The 26382-nt window shown below is 34.3% G+C and overlaps 1 protein-coding gene across 1 annotated transcript in view; it reads right to left on the bottom strand.

The window, feature by feature from the left end:
* FBXL4 (F-box and leucine rich repeat protein 4) overlaps positions 1-26382 on the bottom strand; it is a 75462-nt gene that overhangs the window by 17955 nt on the left and 31125 nt on the right. Inside the window, exon 6 of the mRNA XM_079148659.1 lies at positions 21179-21392. Coding sequence (XP_079004785.1) covers positions 21179-21392 — 214 coding nt within the window. The remainder of the gene's footprint in view (positions 1-21178; positions 21393-26382) is intronic.

Raw genomic sequence — 26382 nt, 5'->3', positions numbered from 1 at the left:
TATTGTAGATGTCATAGAATGAATCAATATTTAATTTAATGTTTTATTTTGTTTGCATTAGTTATTGGTATTGTTTTCCCCTATTCTGTGAGGTGCTGGGAACCTACCGGGACACTACAAGTTCAAAGGTAAACTCAATCAAAAGACAGCACACCTTGCTCCACACCAAGTTAATGACGTTCAGACTTCAGCTATTCTTCAATACAAAGAACAGAAAAGACAAAAATCCAAACTAATGAACAGGACCCAAGAACGAATGGCTAGAGGTGGGCCCCCAGGTGCCACCTTAGGACATACATTGCTATAGCAAAAACAGAGAGAAATAACACAAAGGTTGTATACACCATATCTATGAGGGGGTCTCAATCCTTATCACTCTAGGACACTTGGGCAAGTGAAGACTGTGCCCTAAAAAAGGTCCACATGAAAGAGGAAGAGACATTCCTTCCAACAAAGCATGAGTACAAGAAACATGAAAAAGCAAGCTAACACAACACCTCCTAAAGGTCATAATTCACCAGCAAATGATCACAAAAATATTTAAGTGGATGAAATATCAGATAAGGAATTCAAAAAATCATTATAAAAATGATCAATGAATTCCAAGAAAAAAAAGAAAAACAACTAAATGAATTAAGGATGTCAGTACAGAATATGAATGAGAAATAAAGGAAATAGAAATATTTAAAAAGAACCAAACGGAAATCTTGGAAATGAAAGACAATAAAGCAAATAAAATGTTCAGCTGAAAGTCTTTTAATAAAGTAGACCATGCTGAAGACATAATATCAGAGATGGAAGATAAAGTGGTCAGACTTAACACTGAGACAGAAAAAAGTAACCATAATCAGAATACACAAAAACTTTGAGGCAACATGAAGAAATCAAACTCAAGTATTATTGGAATTGAGGAGGGCTTTGAGATGTGGGCTAATAGAATGGATTAACTCTTCAGGGAAATACTAATAGAACATTTTCCATATTTTAGGCCACAAAGCAAGCCTTAACAGAAAGAACAGTAGAGTAGAGGGAAGGGAACAGGGGATAGGAGGGAAAGAGGGGAAGGGAAAATAATAGGAGCTAAAGTAGAACAAATTTTACTTCATGTTTTTATAATTATGTCATAGTATATTCTATTGTCATGTATAACTAAAAAATGATTAAAAAACTCTTAGCAAATACACAACAATTTATATAATTCCTTGCATCTTATCAGATCATACTAGAATGAAATTAGAAATCAATACACAAAAACCCTACAGAAACTATCTACACATATGGAGCTTGAACATACTTTTTAAAATGATGAATAAGTGATAGAAGTCATCAAGGGAGAAATTTAAAAATTCTTACACTCAAATGAAAATAGTGATGCAACATACCAGAACCTCTGGGGCACTATGAAGACAATTCTAAGAGGAAAGTTCATAGCTAAGAGTGCCTACATAAGAAAACCAGAATGATCTCAAATAAACAACCTAAAAGAAGAACAAACCAATCTGAAACCAGTAGAAGGAAGGAAATAAATAAGATTAGAGCCAAAATCAATGAACTTGAAAATAAAAAAAAAATACAAAGGATTGATGAAACAGAGTTGATTCTTTGGCAAGATAAACAGGAGTGATAAAACTTTAGACAAACTAACCAAAAGAAAAAGGAAGAAAAAACAAATTAATAAAATTAGAGATGAAAAAGGACAAATCATCACAGACATCTCAGAAATTCAATAGATAATTAGGGACTATTTTGAAAACTTATACTCCAATAAATTGGAAAACCATTTCTAGACAAATATGATCTACCAAAACTGAATCAAGAAGACATAGGAAATCTAAACAGATCAACAACTTGTAATGAGATACAAGCAGTAATAAAAATCCTTTCAACAAAGAAAAGGACTAGATGGATTCTCAGCTGAATTCTACCAAACCTTTAAAGAACTAACGCCAATACTCTTCAAATTGTTCCATGAAACAGAAAGGAATAGAACATATCCATATTTAATCTATAAAGCCCAAACCAGATAAGGACACATCAAGGAAAGAAAATTACAGACCAATATCCCTGTGAACTTAGATGTGAAAATACTTAATATTAGCAAATTGTGTTTAACAACAAATTAAGAAGATTGTACACCACAATCAAATCAGTTTTATTCCAGAAATGCAAGGATCATTTAATATATACAAATAAATAAATGTGATTCATCACATTAACAGAATTAAGGACAAAAATCCTTAGTAATCTCAATAGATAAGAGGTCTTTGACAAAATTCAGCACCCATTCATGATAAAAACACTGAAGAAACTACAGATAGAAGGAACCTACCATAACATCATAAAGACTAAATACAAAAACCCCAAAATCAAACTCATAGTAAATGGGGACAAACTGAATATATTTCCTTTAAAATCTGGGACAAAAGAGGGATGTCCAATCTCACCACTCTTATTTATTATAGTGCTAGAAATTCCAGCCAGAGCAATTAGGCAAGAGAAGGAAATAAAAGGAATTAAAAATAAGAAAGAAAGAAGTAAAATTATCACTGTTTGCAGATGATATGATCTTATATCTAGAAGATCCAAAAAAATCCACCTAAAGGCTGCTAGAGCTAATAAGCAAAGTTGGCAAAGTAGCAGGTTACAAAATAAACATACAAAAGTTAATAGCTTTCCTGTATACCAAAAAAAAAAAAAAAAAAAAAAATCTACTGAAAAAGAAATCAGGAAAATAATTTAATTTACAATAGCCTCAAAAAGGAAAAAAAAAAAAAAAAAAAAAAAAAAACCCTAGGAATAAATCTAATCAAGAAGGTGAAAGACCTCTACAATGAAAACTATAGAACACTGAAGAAAGAACTTGAAGAAGACCTCAGAAGATGGAACCTGCAATGTTCACGGATAGGCAGAATTAATACTGTTCAAATGGTCATACTACAAAATTCAATATCCATCACTACACCAATGACATTCTTCATAGAACTACAAAAGACAGTCCTAAAATTCACTTAGGAAAAAAAAAAAAAAAAAAAAAAAACACAGAGCAGCCAAGGCAATTTTAAGCCAAAAAAGTAACACTGGAGACATCACAATACCTGACTTCAAATTACACTACAGAGCAGTAGTAACAAAAACTGCATGGTACTGGCATAAAAACAGACAAAAAGACCAATAGAGGACCCAGGGACAAACACACACACATATAGTCATCTGATCCTTGGCAAGGGTACAAAAACATATACTGGAGGAAAGACAGCTTTGTTAATAAATGGTGCTAGGGGATCCAAGATGGCGGACTAGAGGGGGACTGCACCTCCAGTCACTCCAGAACCCAGGATTCAAGAAGGGGAGGCATTGAGACTCGGACTAAAATAGAACCACGGGGTGAGAATCCCCCACCCGGTGAAGCTCGGCCCAGGCGACAGGCCTGGATTCGGGCGGCTTATTAGAGTAGGGCAGGGCAGCTAGAGTCTTCCCCAGGCAGCCCTGAGCACTCGGGTGGTGGGCTTCTCCCACAGGGCCAGATTCTCCAGCTTCTCGGAGCAGGCCCCCCAGTGAGAGCCTTTCTGCACAGAACCAGCTCCAAGTCCCTGAGCCAATGGAGACCTCCAACCCACAAGCAGCCTCTGGGACCAGGGCAGGGCAGCCAGAGACTTCTTCAGGTCTCTCTCCCTGAAACCAGTAGCGGGCTAGGGGCAGCTTTCTTCAGAAGCACTGCATTATCAAGTTACCCCAAGACTTCAGGCTATTGAAGGCAAGAAGGTGATACACTGGAAATCTATAGGGACACTATAAGCCAATAGAGGAAATCTGCAATATCACAGAGTCCCACTGACATCTGACCAATATGAGAAAACAAGGGAAGAAAATGTCCCAAACAAACCTAGATACTATATCAATAAAACCCAAAGACAGCACAGCAGAAGAAATGTCAGAAAGGGAGTTCAGAATGTACATAATTAAAACAATCAGGGAAACAAACGAGGAGATGAAAGAGCAAATGCAGGCATTAAATGATCGCACCAATCAACAGTTAAAAGAGCAAAAACGGGTAGTAAGAGATCATTTCAATAAAGAGTTAGAGATACTGAAAAAAAAAAAAACAAACAGAAATCCTTGAAATGAAGGAAACAATAAACCAAGTTAAAAACTGCATAGAAAGCATAACGAATAGGATAGAACACCTGGAAGACAGAACCTCAGATATTGAAGACAAAATACTAAATCTTGAAAACAAAGTTGACCAAACAGAAAAGATGGTAAGAAATCATGAACAAAATCTACAAGAATTATGGGATATCATGAAAAGGCCAAATTTAAGAATTATTGGGATTGAGGAAGGCACAGAGAAACAAACCAAAGGAATGAACAATCTATTCAATGAAATAATATCAGAAAATTTCCCAAATCTGAAGAATGAAATGGAAAACCAAGTACAAGAGGCTTATAGGACTCCAAATATACAAAATTACAAAAGACCCACACCAAGGCACATTATTATGAAAATACCTAACATACAAAATAAAGACAGAATTTTAAAGGCTGTGAGAGAAAAGAACCAAATTACATTCAGGGGGAAACCAATACGGATATCAGAAGATTTTTCAATCCAGACCCTAAAAGCTAGAAGGGCCTGGAACAACATTTACCAAGCCCTGAAAGAAAACGGATGCCAACCAAGAATCTTATACCCAGCAAAACTTACTTTCAGATTTGATGATGAAATAAGATCCTTCCATGATAAACAAAAGCTAAAGGAATTTGCAAAAAGAAAGCCGGCATTACAGAACATTCTCAGCAAAATATTCCATGAGGAAGAGATGAAAAACAACGATGCAAATCAGCAACGGGAGGAACTAGCCTAAAGGAATAGCCAAATAACACAGAAACCAAATCATGTCAAAAAACAAAAATGAGTCAAATGACTGGGAATACAAATCATATCACAATAATAACCCTGAATGTTAATGGACTGAACTCATCAATCAAAAGACATAGACTGGCAGATTGGATTAAAAAGAAAAATCCAACAATATGCTGTCTGCAAGAGACTCATCTCATAGAAAGAGACACCCACAGACTAAAGGTGAAAGGATGGGAAAAAACATACCATGCACACGGACACAGCAAGAAAGCTGGAGTATCCATCCTCATTTCAGATAATGTGGACTTCAAGCCAAAACTAGTCAGAAGAGATAAAGAAGGACATTACATACTGCTTAAGGGAAGCATAAATCAGCAAGACATAACAATCATAAATATCTATGCCCCGAACATTGGCTCATCCATGTACGTCAAACAAATCCTCTCAATTCCAGAAATCAAATAGACCACAACACAATAATACTAGGTGATTTTAACACACCTCTCTCACCGCTGGATAGATCATCCAAACAAAAACTGAATAAAGAAACCATAGATCTCAATAACACAATCAACAATTTAGACTTAACTGACTTATATAGAATATACCATCCAACAAAGAACGAATACACTTTCTTCTCAGCAGCACATGGATCCTTCTTTAAAATAGACCATGTTTTATGCCACACAGCCACTGTTAGCAAATACAAGAAGATAGAGATATTACCTTGTACTCTATCAGATCATAATGGATTGAAGTTAGAAATAAATGACAGAATAAAAAACAGAAACTTCTCCAATACCTGGAGATTAAATAATACACTATTATATGATGAATGGATAACAGAAGACATCAAGAGGGAAATAAAAAAATTCTTAGAAGTAAACGAGAACAAAGACACATCATATCAAAATCTCTGGGACACTAGGAAAGCGGTACTTAGAGGAAGATTTATTTCATGGGGTGCATTCAACAAAAGAAGTAGAAATCAACAAATAAACGACTTAATTCTACAGCTCAAAGCCCTAGAAAAAGAAGAGCAGACCAACACCAAAAGTAGTAGAAGACAGGAAATAGTTAAAATCAGAGCCGACATCAACGAAATTGAAACAAAAGAAACAATCGGAAAAATTAACAAAATAAATAGTTGGTTCTTTGAAAAAATAAACAAAATTGATAAACTCTTAGCCACACTACCAATGAGAAAGAGGGAGAAAACTCAAATTACTATATTTGGAATGAACAAGGAAGTATCACAACAGACACCACTGAAATACAAAACATAATTAGAAGCTATTTTGAAAATCTATACTCCAACAAAACAGAAAACGTCGAAGACATCAAGAAGTTTCTAGAGACATATGAATTACCTAAACTGAACGAGGAGGACATACACAACTTAAATAAATCAATTTCAAGCAATGAAATAGAAGAGGTCATCAAAAGCCTACCAACAAAGAAAAGTCGGGGACCAGATGGCTTCTCAGCCGAGTTCTACAAAACCTTTAAGGAAGAGCTCATTCCAATACTTCTCAAAGTATTCCATAAAATAGAAGAGGAGGGAACCCTCCCAAACTCATTCTATGAAGCCAATATCACCCTGATACTTAAACCAGACAGAGACACATCAAGGACAGAAAATTTCAGACCAATATCCTTAATGAACATCGACGCAAAAATTCTCAACAAAATTTTAGCAAATCACATACAAAAATATATTAAAAAGATAGTGCACCACGATCAAGTGGGTTTTATCCCAGGGATGCAAGGTTGGTTCAACATCCGGAAATCAATAAATGTCATTCACCATATCAACAGACTAAAAGTTAAGAATCACATGACTACTTCAACAGATGCAGAAAAAGCATTCGATAAAATACAGCATCCCTTCATGCTCAAAACACTAGAAAAAATTGGGATAGTGGGAACATTCCTTAACATTGTAAAGGCCATCTACGCTAAGCCCATGGCCAATATCATTCTAAATGGTGAAAAACTGAAAGCATTCCCCCTAAAAACTGGAACAAGGCAGGGATGCCCTCTTTCACCACTTCTATTCAACATCGTTCTTGAGACTCTAGCCAGAGCAATTAGACAAACCAAAGAAATTAAAGGGATACGAATTGGAAAAGAAGAACTCAAACTATCCCTGTTTGCTGATGACATGATTATATATTTAGAGGAACCTGGAAATTCCACCAGAAAACTCTGAGAACTCATAAGTGAATTCAGTAAAGTAGCAGGTTACAAGATCAATGCTCATAAATCCAATGCATTTTTATACATTAGTGATGAATCTTCAGAAAGAGAAATTAGGAAAACTACCCCATTCACAATAGCCTCGAAAAAAATAAAATACTTGGGAATCAATCTCACAAAAGAGGTGAAAGACCTCTACAATGAGAACTACAGAACACTAAAGAAAGAAATTAAAGAAAACCTTAGAAGATGGAAAGATCTCCCATGTTCTTGGATAGGCAGAATTAATATTGTCAAAATGTCCATACTACCTAAAGTGCTATACAGATTCAATGCAATTCCAATTAAAATCTCAATATGTACCTTACAGAAATAGAGCAAGCAATTATGAAATTTATCTGGAAGAATAAGAAACCCAGAATAGCTAAAGCAATCCTCAGTAGAAAGAGCGAAGCAGGGGGTATCGCAATACCAGATCTTCAACTCTATTACAAAGCAATGGTAACAAGAACGGCATGGTATTGGTACCAAAATAGGTAGATCAATGGTACAGAATAGAGGACACGGACACAAACCCAAATAAATACAATTTTCTCATCCTAGACAAAGGTGCCAAAAATATGCAATAGAGAAAAGATAGCCTCTTCAACAAATGGTGCTGGGAAAACTGGAAAACCATATGCAACAGAATGAAATTAAACCCTTATCTCTCACCCTGCACAAAACTCAACTCAAAATGGATCAAGGACTTCGGAATCAGACCAGAGACCCTGCATCTTATAGAAGAAAAAGTAGGTCCAAACCTTCAACTTGTTGGCTAGGATCAGACTTCCTTAACAGGACTCCCATAGCACAAGAAATAAAAGCAAGAATCAACCACTGGGATAGATTCAAACTAAAAAGCTTTCTCTCAGCAAAGGAAACTATCAGTAATGTGAAGAGAGAGCCTACAGAGTGGGAGAATATCTTTGCCACTCATACTTCAGATAGAGCTCTAATTTCCAGAATCTATAAAGAACTCCAAAAACTGTACACCAAGAATACAAATAATCCAATCAACAAATGGGCTAAGGAAATGAACAGACACTTCACAGAAGAAGATGTACAAGCAATCAACAGATATATGAAAAAATGTTCAACATCTCTAGTAATAAGAGAAATGCAAATCAAAACTACCCTAAGATTTCATCTCACCCCAATTAGAATGGTGATTATCAAGAACACAAGCAACAATAGGTGTTGGCAAGGATGTGGGGAAAAAGGTACACTCATCCATTGCTGGTGGGGTTGCAAATTAGTGCAGCCACTCTGGAAAGCATTATGGAGATTCCTCAGAAAGCTTGGAATGGAACCACCATTTGACCCAGCTATCCCACTCCTTGGCCTATACCCAAAGGACTTAAAGCCAGTATACTACAGAGATACAGCCACATCAATGTTCATAGCTGCTCAATTCACCATGGCCAGATTGTGGAACCAACCTAGATGCCTTTCAGTTGATGAATGGATAAAGAAACTGTGGCACATATATACAATGGAATATTACTCCGCCGTGAAGAATGATAAAATTATGGCATTTGCAGGCAAATGGATGAAATTGGAGAATATCATGCTAAGTGAGATAAACCAATTCAAAAAACTAAAGTACAAATGATCTCGCTGATAAGCGGATGAGGACATATAATGGGGGGTAGGAGGGGTTAGTGTTCAGGTTAGGGTTAGGTTTAGGATTAGGGATAAGGAGGGTGGTAAGAATGGAAGAAGGAAGGACTGTATAGAGGGAAAAGAGGGCTTGGAGGGGTGGGGGGAAGCGGAAAAAAAAATAACAGAATGAATCAAGCAACACTGCCCTATGTAAATTTATGATTTTTAATAAAAAAATTTTAAAAAAATAAATAAAGGTCCTAAGGAAAAAAATAAATAAATAAATGGTGCTAGGACAACTGTTTATTCATATATAAAAGAATTAAACTAGGCACTTATCTTTTGCCCTGCACAAAATCCAACTCAAAATGGATCAAAGACCTTGGAATGAGACCACAAACTATGCAACTTCTTGAAGACAATGTAGGGTCAACACTCCAGGGTTTAGGCACAGGCATGACTTTCTCAATAGGACCTCTAAAGTTCAGGAAATAATGCCAAGAATTAATAAATGGGATGGCATCAAATTAAAGTTTCTGCACAGCAAAGAAAACAATTAGAAATGTTAAGAGAGGACCCACAGAATGGGAGAAAATATTTGCTAGCTATTCTTCTGACAGAGGATTAATATCTAGAATATATAGAGTTCAAAAAACTTTGCACCATAAAAGCAAACAGCCCAATTAATAAATAGAAAAATGAACTAAAGAGACATTTCTCAAAAGAAGAAATACAAATGGTCAACAAATATATGAAAAAAATGTTCAACATCATAAGCAACTAGGGAAATGCAAGTCAAAATTACAGAGATTTCATCTCACACCAGTCAGAAAGGCAGTCCTCAAGAATACAAATAATAATAAATGCTGGAAGGGACACGGAGGAACACTTTTTTTTTTTTTTTTTTTTTTTTTTCGGGACTGGGGATTGAACTCAGGGTCTTGTGCTTGTGAGGGGAACACTTTTACAATGCTGGTGGGACTGTAAGTTAGTACAACCACTATGGATATCAGAATGGAGGGTCCTCAAAAGACATCCTGAAGAACTAAAGTGATCTTACTACAGTGATATGTGCATACCCATGTTAACAGCAACAGAATTCACAACAGCTAAACTATGGAACCAGTCTAGGTGTTCATGAACAGATAAATGGAAAAAGAAAATGTAGCATATATACACAATGGACTTTTATTCAGTCATAAAGAAAAATGAAACTAAGGCATTTGCAGGAAAATGGATAGAACTGGAGACTATCATGTTAAGCGAAATTTGTCAAACTCAGAAGGTTAACCATCATATGTGGAAGCTAGAGAGGAAAAAGGAAAATAAACGTGAGGATGGATCTCCTAAAAATTAAAGAGAAGTTAGTGGAGGAAATGGACCAAGGGGTGAGAAGCAGGGAGCGAGGGGGAAAGTTCTGGCGATTTGAATACCAAACAAATTCCATCAAAATGTACAACTATAATGTACCAATAAAAAAGGTGGAATAAAAAAAAAGAAATTACCCTAAAGCCCTGTCCATGACAGGAAAGTGGAAGCAAGTCATAAAAGCACATCTCTCTGCAAAAATAATACTTTCTGCTCACAATATGGCCCCCAATATGGCTTGCACTTTAACCCAAGAGATGCAAAGTACATATTCAAAACAGTATATATATTTGTAATCATCTTATTTTTCTGTTAACAAAAACCTCAAATTGTGTGGAAGGAGAACACTTTCACTGAATTATTAATTAAAATAATGTTCTCTACAGATATAACAAAAAGTGTTATCAACAATTAATTATCTGGATAATTTGCCAGAATTACAAACACAGAAAAAAAAAAAGCTCTTATCTACTACCTAGGACAGCAAGTAAACTTGCATTGTTGAGCAGCATTTCATTCTTCACATTTGAAATGACTACAAAATAAAGTATTCCAAACAAAGAAAAAGATTTAAATAATAAAACATTTAAGCAGTTCCCTCCCCACCAAAAAGAACTTTATAATCAATGTATGTAGAACTTTGTTCCATATTTTACATTAACATAGGTTTCTATAGTTGTATTTATTTGGGTTTGTGTCCGTGTCGGCCTAGGACCAGACTTCCTCAACAGGACTCCCATAGCACAAGAAATAAAAGCAAAAATCAATAACTGGGATAGATTCAAACTAAAAAGCTTTCTCTCAGCAAAGGAAACTATCAGTAATGTGAAGAAAGAGCCTACAGAGTGGGAGAATATCTTTGCCAATCATACTTCAGATAGAGCACTAATCTCCAGAATCTATAAAGAACTCAAAAAACTCTACACCAAGAATACAAATAATCCAATTGACAAATGGGCTAAGGAAATGAACAGACACTTCACAGAAGAAGATGTACAAGCAATCAATAAACATATGAAAAAATGTTCAACATCTCTAGTAATAAGAGAAATGCAAATCAAAACCACCCTAAGATTCCATCTCACCCCAATTAGAATGGCGATTATCAAAAATACAAGCAACAGGTGTTGGCGAGGATGTGGGGAGAAAGGTACACTCATACATTGCTGGTGGGGCTGCAAATTAGTGCAGCCACTCTGGAAAGCAGTGTGGAGATTCCTTAGAAAACTTGGAATGGACCCTCCATTTGACCCAGCTATCCCACTCCTTGGCCTATACCCAAAGGATCTAAAATCAGCATACTACAGAGATACAGCCACATCAATGTTCATAGCTGCTCAATTCACAATAGCCAGACTATGGAACCAACCTAGATGCCCTTCAATTGACGAGTGGATAAAGAAACTGTGGTATATATACACAATGGAATATTACTCAGCCATAAAGAATGACAAAATTATGGCATTTGCAGGCAAATGGATGAAATTGGAGAATATCATGCTAAGTGAGATAAGCCAATCTCAAAAAGACAAGGGACGAATGATATCGCTAATAAGTGGAGGATGACACATAATGGGGGGGAGGGAAGGGTTAGGGTTAGAGTTAGGGTTAGGGAGGGGGGCAAGTATGGAGGAAGAAAGTACTGTATAGAGGGTAAAGAGGGGTGGGAGGGGTGGGGGGAAGGGGAAAAAAATAACAGAATGAATCAAACAACATTACTGTATGTGGATTTATGATTACACAAACGGTATGCCTTTGCGCCATGTACAAACAGAGAGGCAACATGTATCCCATTTGTTTACAATAAAATAAAAAAAATAAAAATAAATTAAAAAAAAACATAGGTTTCTAGTTATTATAACTTTATAATCTTTTTTGCTCAATGTTAAAAATTGTTATTTATCTTCAATAAAGAACGCAACCCTTAATTATATACTCTACCTAAGAAGATAGGATTCCAAATTATTATTTTTCTAAAACAGGATTATAGAAAGCATATTGACAAAGGGGCCTATAATAAGTTTATATATTAGACTTAGGCTAGCTAAAATATAGACTAGTGACATCACATGATCACAAATTTAATTTTACTAATCATATAATACATTTCAAACACATAAGAGCAATATCCCCAAGTAATAAATTGGGATTTTATCAAGATACATTCAGTAATGAATAAATAAATTTAGGTAATTTGTGGTAGAAGTTAGAATTCTAACTAATGTCTAAAAAGCAAAGATTAGAGATCATAAATGACATAAATTAATAAAGCTTTTGCACATGGCTTTGAGGAGAAAAAAGGAAAGTTCCCTAACCTTAATTAAGGTTTTTTATAACTACTCTGGATTACAGACTCAGAACTTTAGCTCTTCAGAATAAAGTCTGGATAATGTGTCAAATTCCAATAATACATGTGTATTAATGGGAGTACATCTAAGACTAAGTGTTCACACATGTGCCTTGCCCCACCGTCTTATTTCAAAACTTTGAAAAAAAAAATCATTGTAGTAGATCTCTCCTACAATAACATAGTCGAGTACATCTTCCCTCATAAACGACTACATGATCAACAACCCATAATGGAGGATAGCAGAGATTTACAATAGAAAGGACATAGCAGTTTTTACCCCAGCTGGACCTAATCAGGAACCTTACTGAATACACAAAAACAATGTTTCTATCAGAGGGGTTAGGCTGATGTGGAAGCATTAAGAGGAGTCTAAGACATATGTTGCTTGACACGTCATTTTAACGATGCCCAGCTAAGAAGGTGCTCTGGTCCAAAGACTACCTATCTTCTTCCAAAAGCACTTCTTTTCTTCCTGTTCAGATAGAGGTGTTAACCTATTTCTGTGCTGATGCCTTTAAGCACTTGTGCTGCATAACTGATTCTCAATGTTTACATTCCATGGTCACCCACAAGTATTATAACTACTTTGGCTGCCCTTGCAACAGTGAGAGAATGGGCTAATTAGCCATCTCTAGTGAATGGTGTCCTTTCCAGGCAGATTTCTTATACCTGGTTTCCTGGTCACTGTCATGACTGCAGTTAGTAATAACTCTACCCTTCCAAGGGGTGACCTCCCGTCACTGCACTGACAAATCAAGCCTTCTGACCCTGACTGAATCACAACATAATCACTAAGGTCACACACAACCAGCACCACCAAAAGCCTCATATACAATTCTTTAGGAACTTCTACAAGGCCAATCAGGAGAGAGAAGTACAGATATACTCTTAAACCTGGAGACATATACCAAGGATACTAGTTTTATCATATGATAGTAAATAAAACTTCATTAGTTGTTAAAAATCTTGATTGCTTCAGAATGAAGTGCTGGCATGCCTGGAATCCATGTGGCTCAGGAGGGTGAGGCAGGAGGATCAAGAGTTCAAAGCCAACCTTGGCAAAAGCAAGGTGCTAAGCAACTCTGTAAGACCCTGTCTCTAAATAAAAAATAAAATAGGGATGGGGATGGGGTTCAGTGGTAGAGTGTTCCTGAGTTCAATCCCAGGTACCAAAAAAAAAGAATGAAATAATTACTAATAACCTTTGTTTAGTATGTTGCTTAGTTAAATTAATCTGAAACTGTATTTTAGATAACAGCTAATAACAGTGTGCATTAGTCTATGCAGGTGATCAGAGTAGGTTCTTCTTATTAATTTCTCCTCCTAGTCTTAGTCATCAGCATTGACTCTGTTAAGTGAGAGACCATTCCTTTAATTTGACACATGGTTTGTTCTTAACAGAGTTTGTTAGTTGCACTGACTCTGTTAAGGGAAAGGCCATTCCTGCTGTTATGGTTTAGATATGAGGTGTTCCCCCAAAACTTCATATGTGAGAAAATGCAATAAAGTTTAGAGGTGAAATGATTGGGTTATGAGAATTTTAATCTAAACGGCACATTAATTATCTAACAGGAATTAAGTGGAGGGTAACTATAAGCAGGTAGGGTGTGGAAGAGGTGATATGCCTTTGGGGTATATATTTTGTCCTTGTTGAGCAGAGCTCTCTCTCTCTCTCTCTCTCTCTCTCTCTGCTTCTTGCTGATCATGTCCTGACCCACCGTCCTCCACCACTCTTCTTCCATGATGCCCTGCCTTACCTTGGCCCTGAGAAATGGAGTCAGCTATCTAAGGAGTGAGATCTCTGAAACTATGAACCCCAAATAACATTTTCTCCTCTACATTGTTCTTGTCAGGTCTTTTGATCACAGCATCAATAAAACTGACTAAAACACCTGCCAACGTACAATAATGTGTTCTTTAAATCAAATAAGAATGTAGTAAAAACACCACAATATTTGCATGTCAGGAAGCAAAATTCATGGAACCAAATCAAATCATACTCCTTTTCAAAAGATAAAAGCTTATATACTAGGAAAGTCCAAGAGCTTTCATCAACATTCAGGGTTGTATGAATTTTTACTTATATATAACTCTGCTGAATAAACTGGCACAATAAAAAGATAAAATATGATTGCTGATACCCAACAGAAATAACTAAAGATCAATTACTTTTGTTGTCTTCTACTTCATGAAGATGAAGGCAAAGGGGATCCTTGAAACTCTTGACACAGTTTAGCAGACCAGTAAACAGTTGCTGAACCATGCTTGTGGATTACTGTCATATACTAGTCCCCCACAATACCTATAATCAGTTTTTTCACTTCTTCAGATTCTTTCAATTTATGCTCTATCATTCTTGAAGTGAGGCAATCAAAACTGGATGCAGGTGTTCCATTTATAACTCCAACTTTTAAAAAACACTCTTGGTTTTCTTTTCTGCTGCTAAGCAACAGAATGACATTCTTTCTGAGCTATCTGTCATACCCCACTCTCATTCCCCAATTCAGATTTTTTTTTTTTTTTACAAAGAAAGGTAAACAAGCTCAAACTTCTAAAACTGAGATTGTTTTAGAAAATGCATAGGACTTATTTTAAAGACACTTTCTTATGTACTATGTTATTTTTATGCCTTCCTTTACAAGTCATTATTAGTCTGCTGGGGCTGCCAAGATAGAGCACCACAAGCTAGGAAGCTTAACCAACAAAAATTTATTTTCTCATAATTCTGAAGGTTAAGTCTGAGATCAAGGTATCGATAGAGCTGGTTTCTTCTAAGACCTCTCTTTTTGATTTGTAGATGCCATCTTCTGCTGGTATCTGCCCTGTGTATGTGTATTTTACTTTCCTCTTCTGATACAGACACTGGTGATTTTAGATTTGGACCCACCCAGTGATCTCATTTCACCTTACCTCTTTAAAGTTCCTGCCCCCAAATACTGGCACATTCTGAGGTACTGGGAGTTAGGATGAATTTGGGGAAGACACAATTCATCCCATTACAGTAGGTAAGAATAGAATAGGAGTAAATTATGTCTCTACTTATAATGCCCTGTAGAAGTAAAGGGTCATTATGTTTTCAACTTATTTTTCAAATGGTTCAAAAATACTATTATGCATATAGCATGGGAATCTGGATAAAAGTACAAGGGAAATCTTTTTTTTTTAAAGTCTGAAGATAACTTTTCTGAAAGTCTGAAGTAAAATTTTTCTTGAGTATTTAAAAGTCTATTTAATGAATTCAATTTTTATAGCCCTAGTTTTGTGAAAAATAATATCCTCATGAATGGCTAAAGTGGTGTCTACAATCAATGCTTATCATATATAATAAGAATTTTATGAATAGAGAAGAAAAGGACCAAAAGGGATTGAACCAAATTCCTTCCAATCATTATAACACCTAATTCAAAAATAATCATTTCCTTGCCACAAATAGTTGAAGAAATAAAGCACAGTTTCTTTCCTAAGTTTTCATCTTTTGCCTAAAGTATTGCCTATTCAACCAAATTCAGTTTTTAAAAATTACCTATCTACCAATTCATTTCTAGTTATTCTGGGATTACACAGATCACACATCTCAGCATGAGGGTCTTTCTTCTAACATTGATTCCTAGCACAGGCATCTTCTAGCCAAGCACAAATCTAGGGAACTACTAGTATGCATCTGGGCTTTGTCATCTTACCCATCTATTCTGTGAGTCATTAATGTATAACATCTTATTTTTTGCTTGGCATATGTTTACTACTCTGTACCTACTGAAATTCAAAAACAATGTATGCCACTGATTCTGTAAATAGCTCACAGCTTATTCTGTAATTTTATTTTTGGCTGATGTTATAAGAAGATATTTGTTATTTATTTAATAAAGCTACTTTTTCTTGCAATTCTAAACACATCTGAAGAAAGAAAAAAGTGCTCATAAAATAAATCAGGAAAACAAACTATATTTTACCACGGTATAAGACTAAAACTTCTGAATAATCATTGATGTAGAAATGGGCCACATTAGCATCCCAGGATCTACCTACCAGTAGATAAGGCAATTCTGACCAGGCAGTTTCATTCTCCTGAGGTTTATTGAGCAATCAGGCCTGCAGTATGCCTGGTTACTGCTAACCACTTAAGAATTCATTACTTAGCCAACAACAGCACATCATCTTATGTACCTAAATTATTTTGAGGATTATGTGTCCTAATGCTGCTTTCCACTATGGCATAAAATTCAGAGTAGGCCTATATCAGTTTGCTTGAAGTAGTTCATTATGTATTGATTCTACAAACTTTCACTTAAATGTTTGTAAATGCAATTTGAATAACTGTGATTTACCAGAACTACTAACACTTTAAACTAGATTTGCTAATAATAAAAATGAAAGACAAAAACTAAATTTTCCTGTAGAAAATATTTGAAACTAAATTTATAAGACATAATTTAATAGTTTGTATTTAACACTAGATATATGTGTGTATGCTAGTTACAATGTTACATTTCCTTACCAATTGCAAATCAGAAAAGGAATAAGTACTAAAGAAAAATCAATGTTTTAGATGGAGGCAGCCAGGCCATTAGAATAGCTATTTTTCCTTGATCTTATATATTTTACAATTATAACAACATCACTGAGTCCACCAGACCTGGGTTAAATCCTGTTTTGTGGCTCTTGGCAATATATTTACCTTTTTGGATCTTAATTTGATTATAATAAGATGGGAATACCACCTACTCTCATTGAACTGGTGTAAAGAATTAAATAATGCAAAATGTTTATAACAGCAAACAGAATATATTCAGTAAGTTTTCCAAACTTTCGAACTAAAACTAGGTCTACAAAATCATCCAAATAGTATTAATTATACACATATAGATTGCTTAAATCTTACAAAATGACATAAATGTATACTGTTTATTAATATAAAATGTATATAGGCACATGAAGTATAACTCTCTTATATCATACATTTGACCTCTCTGAGGTTAATACATGAGCCAATATTTTGTAATACTAATTTTATATTTTTGTAGGGTTTAGAAAAATGAGTAAAAGCAGCACTGGGTAATTTCCAGTCCTTTGAAAACAAAATAATCTCTCCCAGAAAGTTCCAATTTCTATTTTCTTTTTCTCCTTATATATTTCCTTAGAGCAAGCAGAGACAGCTGAAATCAGGTGCTACTCATTCTTTTCAAAACACAGTCAATGACTATGTGGAAGGTTTACAGAAAGACCTGTCTCCTAAATCTTGTCTTCTCATTCTCTGTTTGTACCCATTAAACAACATTATAAAGTTCAGGATTCAAGGAATATAGATATAAGAGGGATCTAAGATTGTTCTTTTTTTTTTTTTTTCAAAGCAAAGAATCTGCTTAAGTGACAGGAGGTTTACACCTTGATATGAATACCAGTACTGCTATGGCTTTGGCTTCGGCTTCTTTTAAAAGAAATCAGCTGATTGATTGTACTGCCTTTTCCCTTTTGCCTAAGAGTTATTTGTGGGACTCTGATGTAGATCCCAAGAATGATGACATAATAGAAGCAAGCAAAGTATGGGAAGAGAGCAGTGAATAGGCTTGGGAAGCATTAATAAAAACCTGGGTAAGTTTTTCTCAATTTTTAATTTGCCATTTTTATCACTAAAATAATTAAATTTTATTATGTCAACTTTAGATCAATGAAAATCAATTCCATGATTTTTTTCTACATATCCAACATCAGAAAAATATATAGTATGAAAGTGATTTTTATGTTATCAGAGCAGATAGCATATTTTTAAAAATTTATAGAAAACATAGGGTACTACCTAAATTTTATTTAATGCATTCATAACTTTACATCTTCATTTAAGTAATCGAAGGAAGCTAGAACTAATGGTATCTAGACTTCGGATATATGTATAAATTTCTATTCTTGAATTATGAAATCTTCACAATCCTGATAAATCACACTTTTAAAAATTAGGGTCATATTCTTTCAGTCTTTTAAGGCAAATTTAAGAAAACTGCAGACTATGTCATGGTTCTCTAACAAAAAGATCATGTTAATATATAACATTTTAAAGGCATCTCATGGGATAATATTTTCACAAATCATCACAAATGTATGATGTCTAGCAAGTTTGGTTTTTCTTCTCAAAGACTCATTCAATAATTATTTCTTCTTAGAGTTGAACATTCAGAAAAATTTAAAATGAGGTATTATTTTGCTCAGAGGATCTCAGCCTATATAATATAAAGGGCAATAAATTAGTAATGGTAGCAATGAAAAACAAGTATGGCCTTATTTCAGAATGGATGGTCCTACCTAAGAGAAAATAGATGATAAATTTTATACCTACAGAAATTGTGAATCATTTCACAACAGACCAATGAAAACCTGGGCTAAAACCATATTTAAAATGGCATTCAGGGACATTATCCTTTCATTTTACAAGTTAAAAAAAATCTAGATTGGGGGCTAGGAGTACAGTTCAGGGGTAAAGTGCATGCTTCGTATGCTCAAGGTCCTTGGTAAGATCCCCAGCACAAAAAACTAAACAAAACAAAACCTGTAAAGGGATCACCCAGCAATACAAGAACTGTGTGTTATTAATAAGATTTAAAAACAATATACATATTTTTCATAAAATATTCTTAATAAGGATGCTAAAGACTTCTTAATCAGAATGTAACATCAAATAACATATAAATACAGTAAGTTTACATGAGAAACTGTTTAGTTCACTACAGAAGTCCAAGTGCCTGAAGCAGTTCCAGGTACCTAACAGGCACTCAAATATTTGTTGTATAAACATAAAAAGAGAAAAGACATTATTAAAGACATTTCCACTACATTAGAAATAACACTGGCAAAACTGTTATAACTCTATTTTTTCCCACATTATTTGTGAAGTTCTATTAGCAGTAACACTTCAAACATTGGGAAAGAAGTAAAAAGCATATTAATTTCTAAATGCATTAGAAAATCCAAAAGGTATAAGTAAAAAAATTAGAATAATTATAAGCTTTCACTTAGGTGAACAGATACAAGATAATTTTCTTAAGAGAAACAAATTATCCTTCATACTAACAATAACCAATTAAAGTTAAATGGAAGGGAAAATAGTACCTGAAAATTAAGCATTCCATGAATAAAATTAACCTGAAAAATTTAGGATCTAAGTGAAGAAAACTACAACATGTTGTTAGATGTAAAACAAGACCTACATTTGAACAGATGAGAAGTCTTATTAGAAAGCAAAATGAAATATGAGTACCCTTCTAATAAAAATCCTTGCTGAAAGATACATCCAGAAGAATAAGAACTCCCCCAACCAAAAAAATGTTTGAACAGTGAGGACAATCTTCTATAGATAGTAAAACATACTACAAAGCTGCCATGATAATAGTACTACTTCTACTACCTTTATTAGTATATACTGAACTTACTATGTTCCAGGTACTGCCTGAGTACATTACATGTACTTTGATCCTCACAGTGATTAAATAAGATCTGTACTTTTAATATCCCCATTTTAGAGACATAGAAACTGAAATACTCAGTGAGATTGGGAAAGTCATTAGTCTATCATTTTGGAAAAGTAATTTGGTTATCTTTATTCTTTTCCTTAACAAATATCTTGGCCAGTCTCTACCAAATCCTATTCTAGATGCTAAAAATGTGGCATAAAAAATAGATGTGGCACCTATGATTATACATCCTACCATGAGGAAAAATAATACAAGAAAACAAATATCATTTCAGAGATTGACAGGATGCTACATAGGAAATAAAACTGAATTATATGATAGAAACAGATAATAAGAGAGCCTACATTTTATCAGTGTCCATGAAACCATCATTAAAAAAATGAGCTAGAAAAACATTAAAATATTTGATAATCTGACAAAACACCCCAGACAAGCAGAACAGAAAAAGCCCTGAGCTAGACCATGTAATAACACTTGAGGAATAGAAAGCAGGTTAACATGTTTGTTGTAGAGGAAACAAGTAAATAACAGAAAGTGAGTGTTTACAACAGGAACCTACACACACATTCTAACCCAGCAATACCACTTCTAGGACTCCTTTCTACAGCAATAACATTATGTATACATAAACTATTTGCAGAATAATGTTACTGCTAGATATTTTGTAAAAGGAAAATTACTAGAAAAACTCAATGTTGATCATCTGGAGGACACTGACTAGATTATGGTACAAAATACAGTACAGAGTTTATGAAAAGAATTGGACAGTACATGTGCCAACGTGGAAAGACACCTTACAGATATTGTATGAAAAAAGCAAGTAGACTACTATATATGACATGAAATATGTTATTTTTTAAATGAGACTCATGAACTATGGTGTCAGAAATTTAAACCATTAAGCCTGGTCCTGGATAAATTCCTCTTTGCTTCCTCCCTTCCTGGCAAATGTTCTCTTATATACCAACCTACCACCATTTTCTCTAATTCATTCCCTGCCAGCATTTCAGTGTACCTTAGCTTACTGCTCATTTCTCTATCTGAGAACACAAATAGCACAGCATAATTTAAGAGTTTTAAACAGAAGAACAGAAGAACATTTCTTCGCAATTTAGAAATATAGATAGACTCTAACACTGAAATGACTGAATTAGCTCTCATGATTTTAAAGTAGTCAGATAGTATCCTAACCTTTATTCAAAAAGTAGAGATTACAATAACATGAACAAATAAAGGAAAACAAATATTCAGTTGGTTATTACATAAGGAAAGATGTAAATGAGTTATTCTTACCTCTACTTTTGTTCGATAGAGAACAAGTCGTTTAAGGCTGCATAACTTGGCAATGTGGTTGAAAGCCTGAGGTGGTAGTTTATCACAGGATGAGAGATTTAAGTCTTGTAGATCTGGACACATCTCAGAAATAACCTCCAAGCAAGTTTCATTAAGGAAGTGGCTACAAGATAATTCAAGGCGTACTAATTCAGATCCACAAACCTTCAGAAACCTATAAAAACAACGTTCCATGTGAATTTCATAAAATTAAGACATTTTGTAAGGACTTTGAAATTATATCAACTCTAAGGAGGAAGGCTTAGAAGACTGAATTTCTGTTATGAAAAACATAAGACATGTTTCACTTAAATTCTCACTGACTGCATGCTAAAATATTCATGGTTAGGCTAAAATAAATCAACCTGAGAAGATAAAACAAATTCAATCATGTAAAAAGTCAGCTAATACTAAGTAAAAAATTAAGAAAGCAGAGGATATATTTCTCCTACTTATCTATAATGCACATATGAGTGGATAAAGATTAAAAGAAAAAAGAAAACTCAAAAGTCTTAGAAGATATTTGCCCCATAACAATACTCAGAACTGGGTGATATATTTGGAACACTGCACATGAAATGACAGCTTCAATTAAATGACTTCAAAACAATCAGACAATCCTCCTCTCAGAAAATTTCTAGGTTTGTTTAAATGCACTGCTGTAATATGTTGCTTATAGCTCTTACCATTGAATAACTGAACTACTACAGAAATAATCCAAGGTAAAGGACATAAAATGCTTTATCAGAGTAGGTCACAATATTTATATTACATTACAAATGGGGGGAAAACAGTCCTGTCCATAACCACACTTGTTAGAAATCTAAAACTAAAATGAATCTAGGAGCATTTGAATGTATGAAACTTTATCAAATAAGCAAACTGAACCAATTATTCTTGTCTAGTTCTCTTCATAATCGTGTCCATCAGTATCACATCAGCAATATTAATACTATTAATTTATGTCACATATTTTTTCCTAAGTGATTTAAGAAACTAATAAAGGAACATACAAAATAAAACTGAACCAAATTAGATCACTTAAGTAAATAAAGGAAATAACACTGAACTAGAAGTTAAAAATATGGATTTTTTATACTGTTCTACTACTTTCTAGTAGTGACATGAGAAAAGACATTTTTTCAAGTCTCACATTTCCTTAGCTATAAATGAAAGACCTGAACAACACTCACCACATTGCCCCACGGTTTTGATAATCAAATAATATGTGAAAGCAATTTGTAAAGGTCAAGCACCCCACAAATATTAAAATGTAAGTTAAATATTGGTTAGCTCACATTTAAACAACAGAATTCAATTGCTTCAGATTGATTTTAAATATTGCAAATAACCTAGTAGTCACATGTACTATTTATGCCTGAATACCCATTTATTCTTAATCCACTGCAGTCTGTGTTCTGCTCTTCCTAAATGCACACTTTTCTTTTAATTGCTAAATTCAATGACCTCTCCTATCAGTACTTGTATTATGTGCTTTATTTATGATGTTTAATATGATTGCCCCACACGCCCTTAAACATCTGATGCTCCTCCTGCAAAATCCTTTCCTGAATCTCTTCTAACAAGTCTTCCTATTATTACCTGTGCTAGTTATTAGCTAAACTGCAGTCTGCATAAAACATGTTCATTCATTCAGAAAGTAGGTACTAAGTTTCCACTATGATCCAGATAGTAGTAGCCTAGGCACTCCTACTCTTAAACAGTCTACTTACATTTTGGTGACAGAAGGAAACTAAACACAAATGAGTAATAAATAGTATATTAAAGGGTTAAAAGCAATAAGGGGCAAATAAATGCAGGGAAGGGCAATAAGAAGTTTGCTTAGAGAAGCTTCAGTGAGAGAGTGAGCAAAGCAGATGACAGGAAGAACATTCTAGGTAAAGGAAAGGGCAAGTACACTAGTTTGGAGGCAAGAACAAAGAACAATAAGGAAGCTGACACAGGAGGCACACAGGGAGGGGGAAATAAGTAGATCAGAGAGGTAAGGTACCATGTCACGATAAAGATTTCGGTTTTTATTTTGAGAGAAATGGAATTCCTAATCTATAGAGATTTTGAGCAGAAGAGTGTCACCACTTCCTTGTGTTTTCCCAGGATCCTTCTGGTTTTTGTGTTATAAGATTAAGAGGAAAGGGGGACCATTAGAATACCACATCAATATTCAGGAGAGAGGAGAGCACACAGGATTCAGGTAGTAGTAACAAATGTGATGATAAATACTCAGATTCTGGATCTATTTCAAAGATAGGCAAGGCATGCTAAATTGACTTACCTCAACACAGTAGACTGGACTCCAGCATCATCTATTGCCCATTATTTTTCTCTTAAATATTATTTCCTTATTTACTAATTTTTCTATATTTTAAAAGCTGCCTCAAATCCTTTGGCATTTGAAACTGATCCTTGGTGTACCTAGTACTTAGCACATGAGGCACATAAACATTCAGCAAGAGTTAGTTGGGTAAATATTCCAATTATGAAAAATTAATTCATAAATTTGATTTTCCTCTATTCTTGCACAAACTAAGTTCTAGTAACTAACAGTATTTTTCTTTTAATAAGGTCAAGTTATGCCCAAGAAATAGGATAAATTAGCATATTTACCTTACTTTGAGTAGAGTAACAAGTAGTTATTGGGAGTTATTCATTATATAAAAAGTTAGCAATCTAAAAACAGATATAGCATCTCAGAGAATTAAAGAATATCCTATTTGATAATTCTAAAATTATTCGCAGATTACAAAAGTTAAATGTGTCTATTAACCCTCTTAGAATTAAAAGCTTTAAGGCATCTTATTTCCTTATGGTCTTCATTATTGGCAAAGCACTTTGATCACATTTCTTTTTCATATTTAACTTGGAATGACGTGAAGACTTGACATTCCTCCTCTTTTCACTCTCATTATTGAACCTTTCTCCTCCAAAGAATTTAGAGTACTGTAAAATCAACCACCAGAAAGCCAACTTTCAAGTTGATTTAATGATGCAAAAGCAAAATAAAGCAATGACCATATTTATATTATTCTTCTGAATTTTTTCCTTTTTCACTCTCAATACTTTTACTATATACTTTCACTCTGAGAAGATGATTTGATCAGTATACCTATATTCTCTCTTCCTTGCAGGATCTCTTACAAGATCTTTATTACTTGCCTTTTCACAATACCTCCATCCCAAGATAGCAGAAGCAGCACCAAGCTCAATTCACTGAACACCAATCACTTCTCTTTTTTTTTTTTGGGGGGGGGGGTAGTCAGTAACAGGGATTGAACTTAGGTCACCTGACCACTGAACCACATTGCCAGCCCTACTTTGTATTTTATTTAGAGACAGGGTCTCGCTTGAGTTGCTTAGCACCTTGCTTTTGCTGAGACTGGTTTTAAACACCTGATACTCCTGCCTCAGCCTCCTTAATGCTCCTCATGGAAATTTTATTTTAAAGCAGAGTTATATGTATGCTTTTGTCTTGGTGAACTGTTTACTCATCTCAACCTTGACATGGGTCACTTGAAAGGGGAATTACAGTTTCTTTATTCTTACAGCTATTCATTCTCCATTGTGAATTCTTTTAAAGTTTTTTTTTTTTTTTAATTGAAGGTTTTATGAGGATACCTAAGTTCAGATAAACAAATCTGAACTACATCTCCTACTATGAGAAAAGGAGTCTCTGGAGAGTAAAGTAAATTGCTTTTCCTTATGATGTAAATTAATTTGTCCAGAAGAATACAAGTACATAAGAAGTAATTTACTAAATGGTAACTTACACCCTAAAATAATTAACATCCAATGAATGAACGATTTAATCTGAGCTTACTTATCACAAAATAAAAGGCGCTAATCCTCACAACCTGCCTGAAATATGGAGGTAAGGGAGAATTAGATATAAATATCCATGGCTTCTGATTCCAATCCTAGATGTTGTTAGCTGACCCTCACTGAGTTCTATAAAACAGTATATTTAAGATAATTTTAATTACAAATAACTTAGAACATTATTTAATAAATATAGTTCAAGGCTGGGGATATAGCTCAGTTGGTAGAGTGCTTGCCTCACAAACACAAGGCCCTGGGTTCAATCCCCAGCACCACAAAAAAAAAAAAAAAATTCTGGTTCAAAATAAAGCCATTAAAAACAAAACTTCTTGCTTAACTGAGTATGGTACTATCCAATAATGGTAGAAAAAGTGGAAAAGAAATTGTTCCTACTGTCTCGGACCTGACAATCTAAAAGAGGAAACCTGTATAAAATATATTCAGGCAACTGAATAAAGAATATATTAAGCTCTTTACACTACAAAACTCTAATTCTGTGTGAAAACATCTGTAAAGTTCTTGAATCTAGAAAGTACCCAAGAATGGTTTCTTTAAGGAATGAATACAAACTATTTAGAATAACTAAAAGGGTGTAAGGGTAAAAACCTGCAATAATTTAGGTAAAGATCAGGGTGATTTGGCACCTATTTGAAGAAAAACAGTAGAGAAAAAATGGACCTAAGGCCTTTTCAACAAAATAAAGTGATGAAGCTTTAAAGCACAAACATGCAGGGAGGCAAAGAAATATCTAAGGCTATAGAGAACTGTATTATAAAAATGGAATTACAATGGATGTAATTTTAATGAGTAATGATATTCATGAGCAGTACTCAAAGTTGCAAATCACAAATAAGTGGATGGAACAGGATTTTTAATAACTGATTAAAAGTTTTATGTTCTTGTTATTCCAATTTAAACTATTTCTCTGCTATTCTGAATAATACAAATTCATAAAAAAGTTCTTTAAAATCGAGTTAAACAGTTCTAATTTGTAAAGACAAGGTTTTTAGGCAACAAAAGTAACTACATCAAACTTTTTCCTAAAGAGTTACTCAAAAAGCAGCTCATCATCATCATTGGCCTCTAGCTTTAAAATGTACATTTTTTTCTTTAAAGTATTATAAATAAGTCTTCTTCACAGTAATGAGCATAAATAGGCCATACTTATTCATAGGTTACTTATTCATAGGTTATTCATTAATAATCAAGACATGAATATTTATTGTTTATTCTGGGAATGCTGCCTACAATCTAAAATGACTGTCAATTCAGCAGTCAAGTTAAGGGGGCCAATAGCAATCAGTAGGCAAACCTCCAACATGCCCCCCACC

Source organism: Sciurus vulgaris (assembly GCF_902686455.1).
Source record: "Sciurus vulgaris genome assembly, chromosome: 7".
NCBI lineage: Eukaryota > Metazoa > Chordata > Mammalia > Rodentia > Sciuridae > Sciurus > Sciurus vulgaris.
This window is presented reverse-complemented; position numbering and strand designations above follow the sequence as displayed.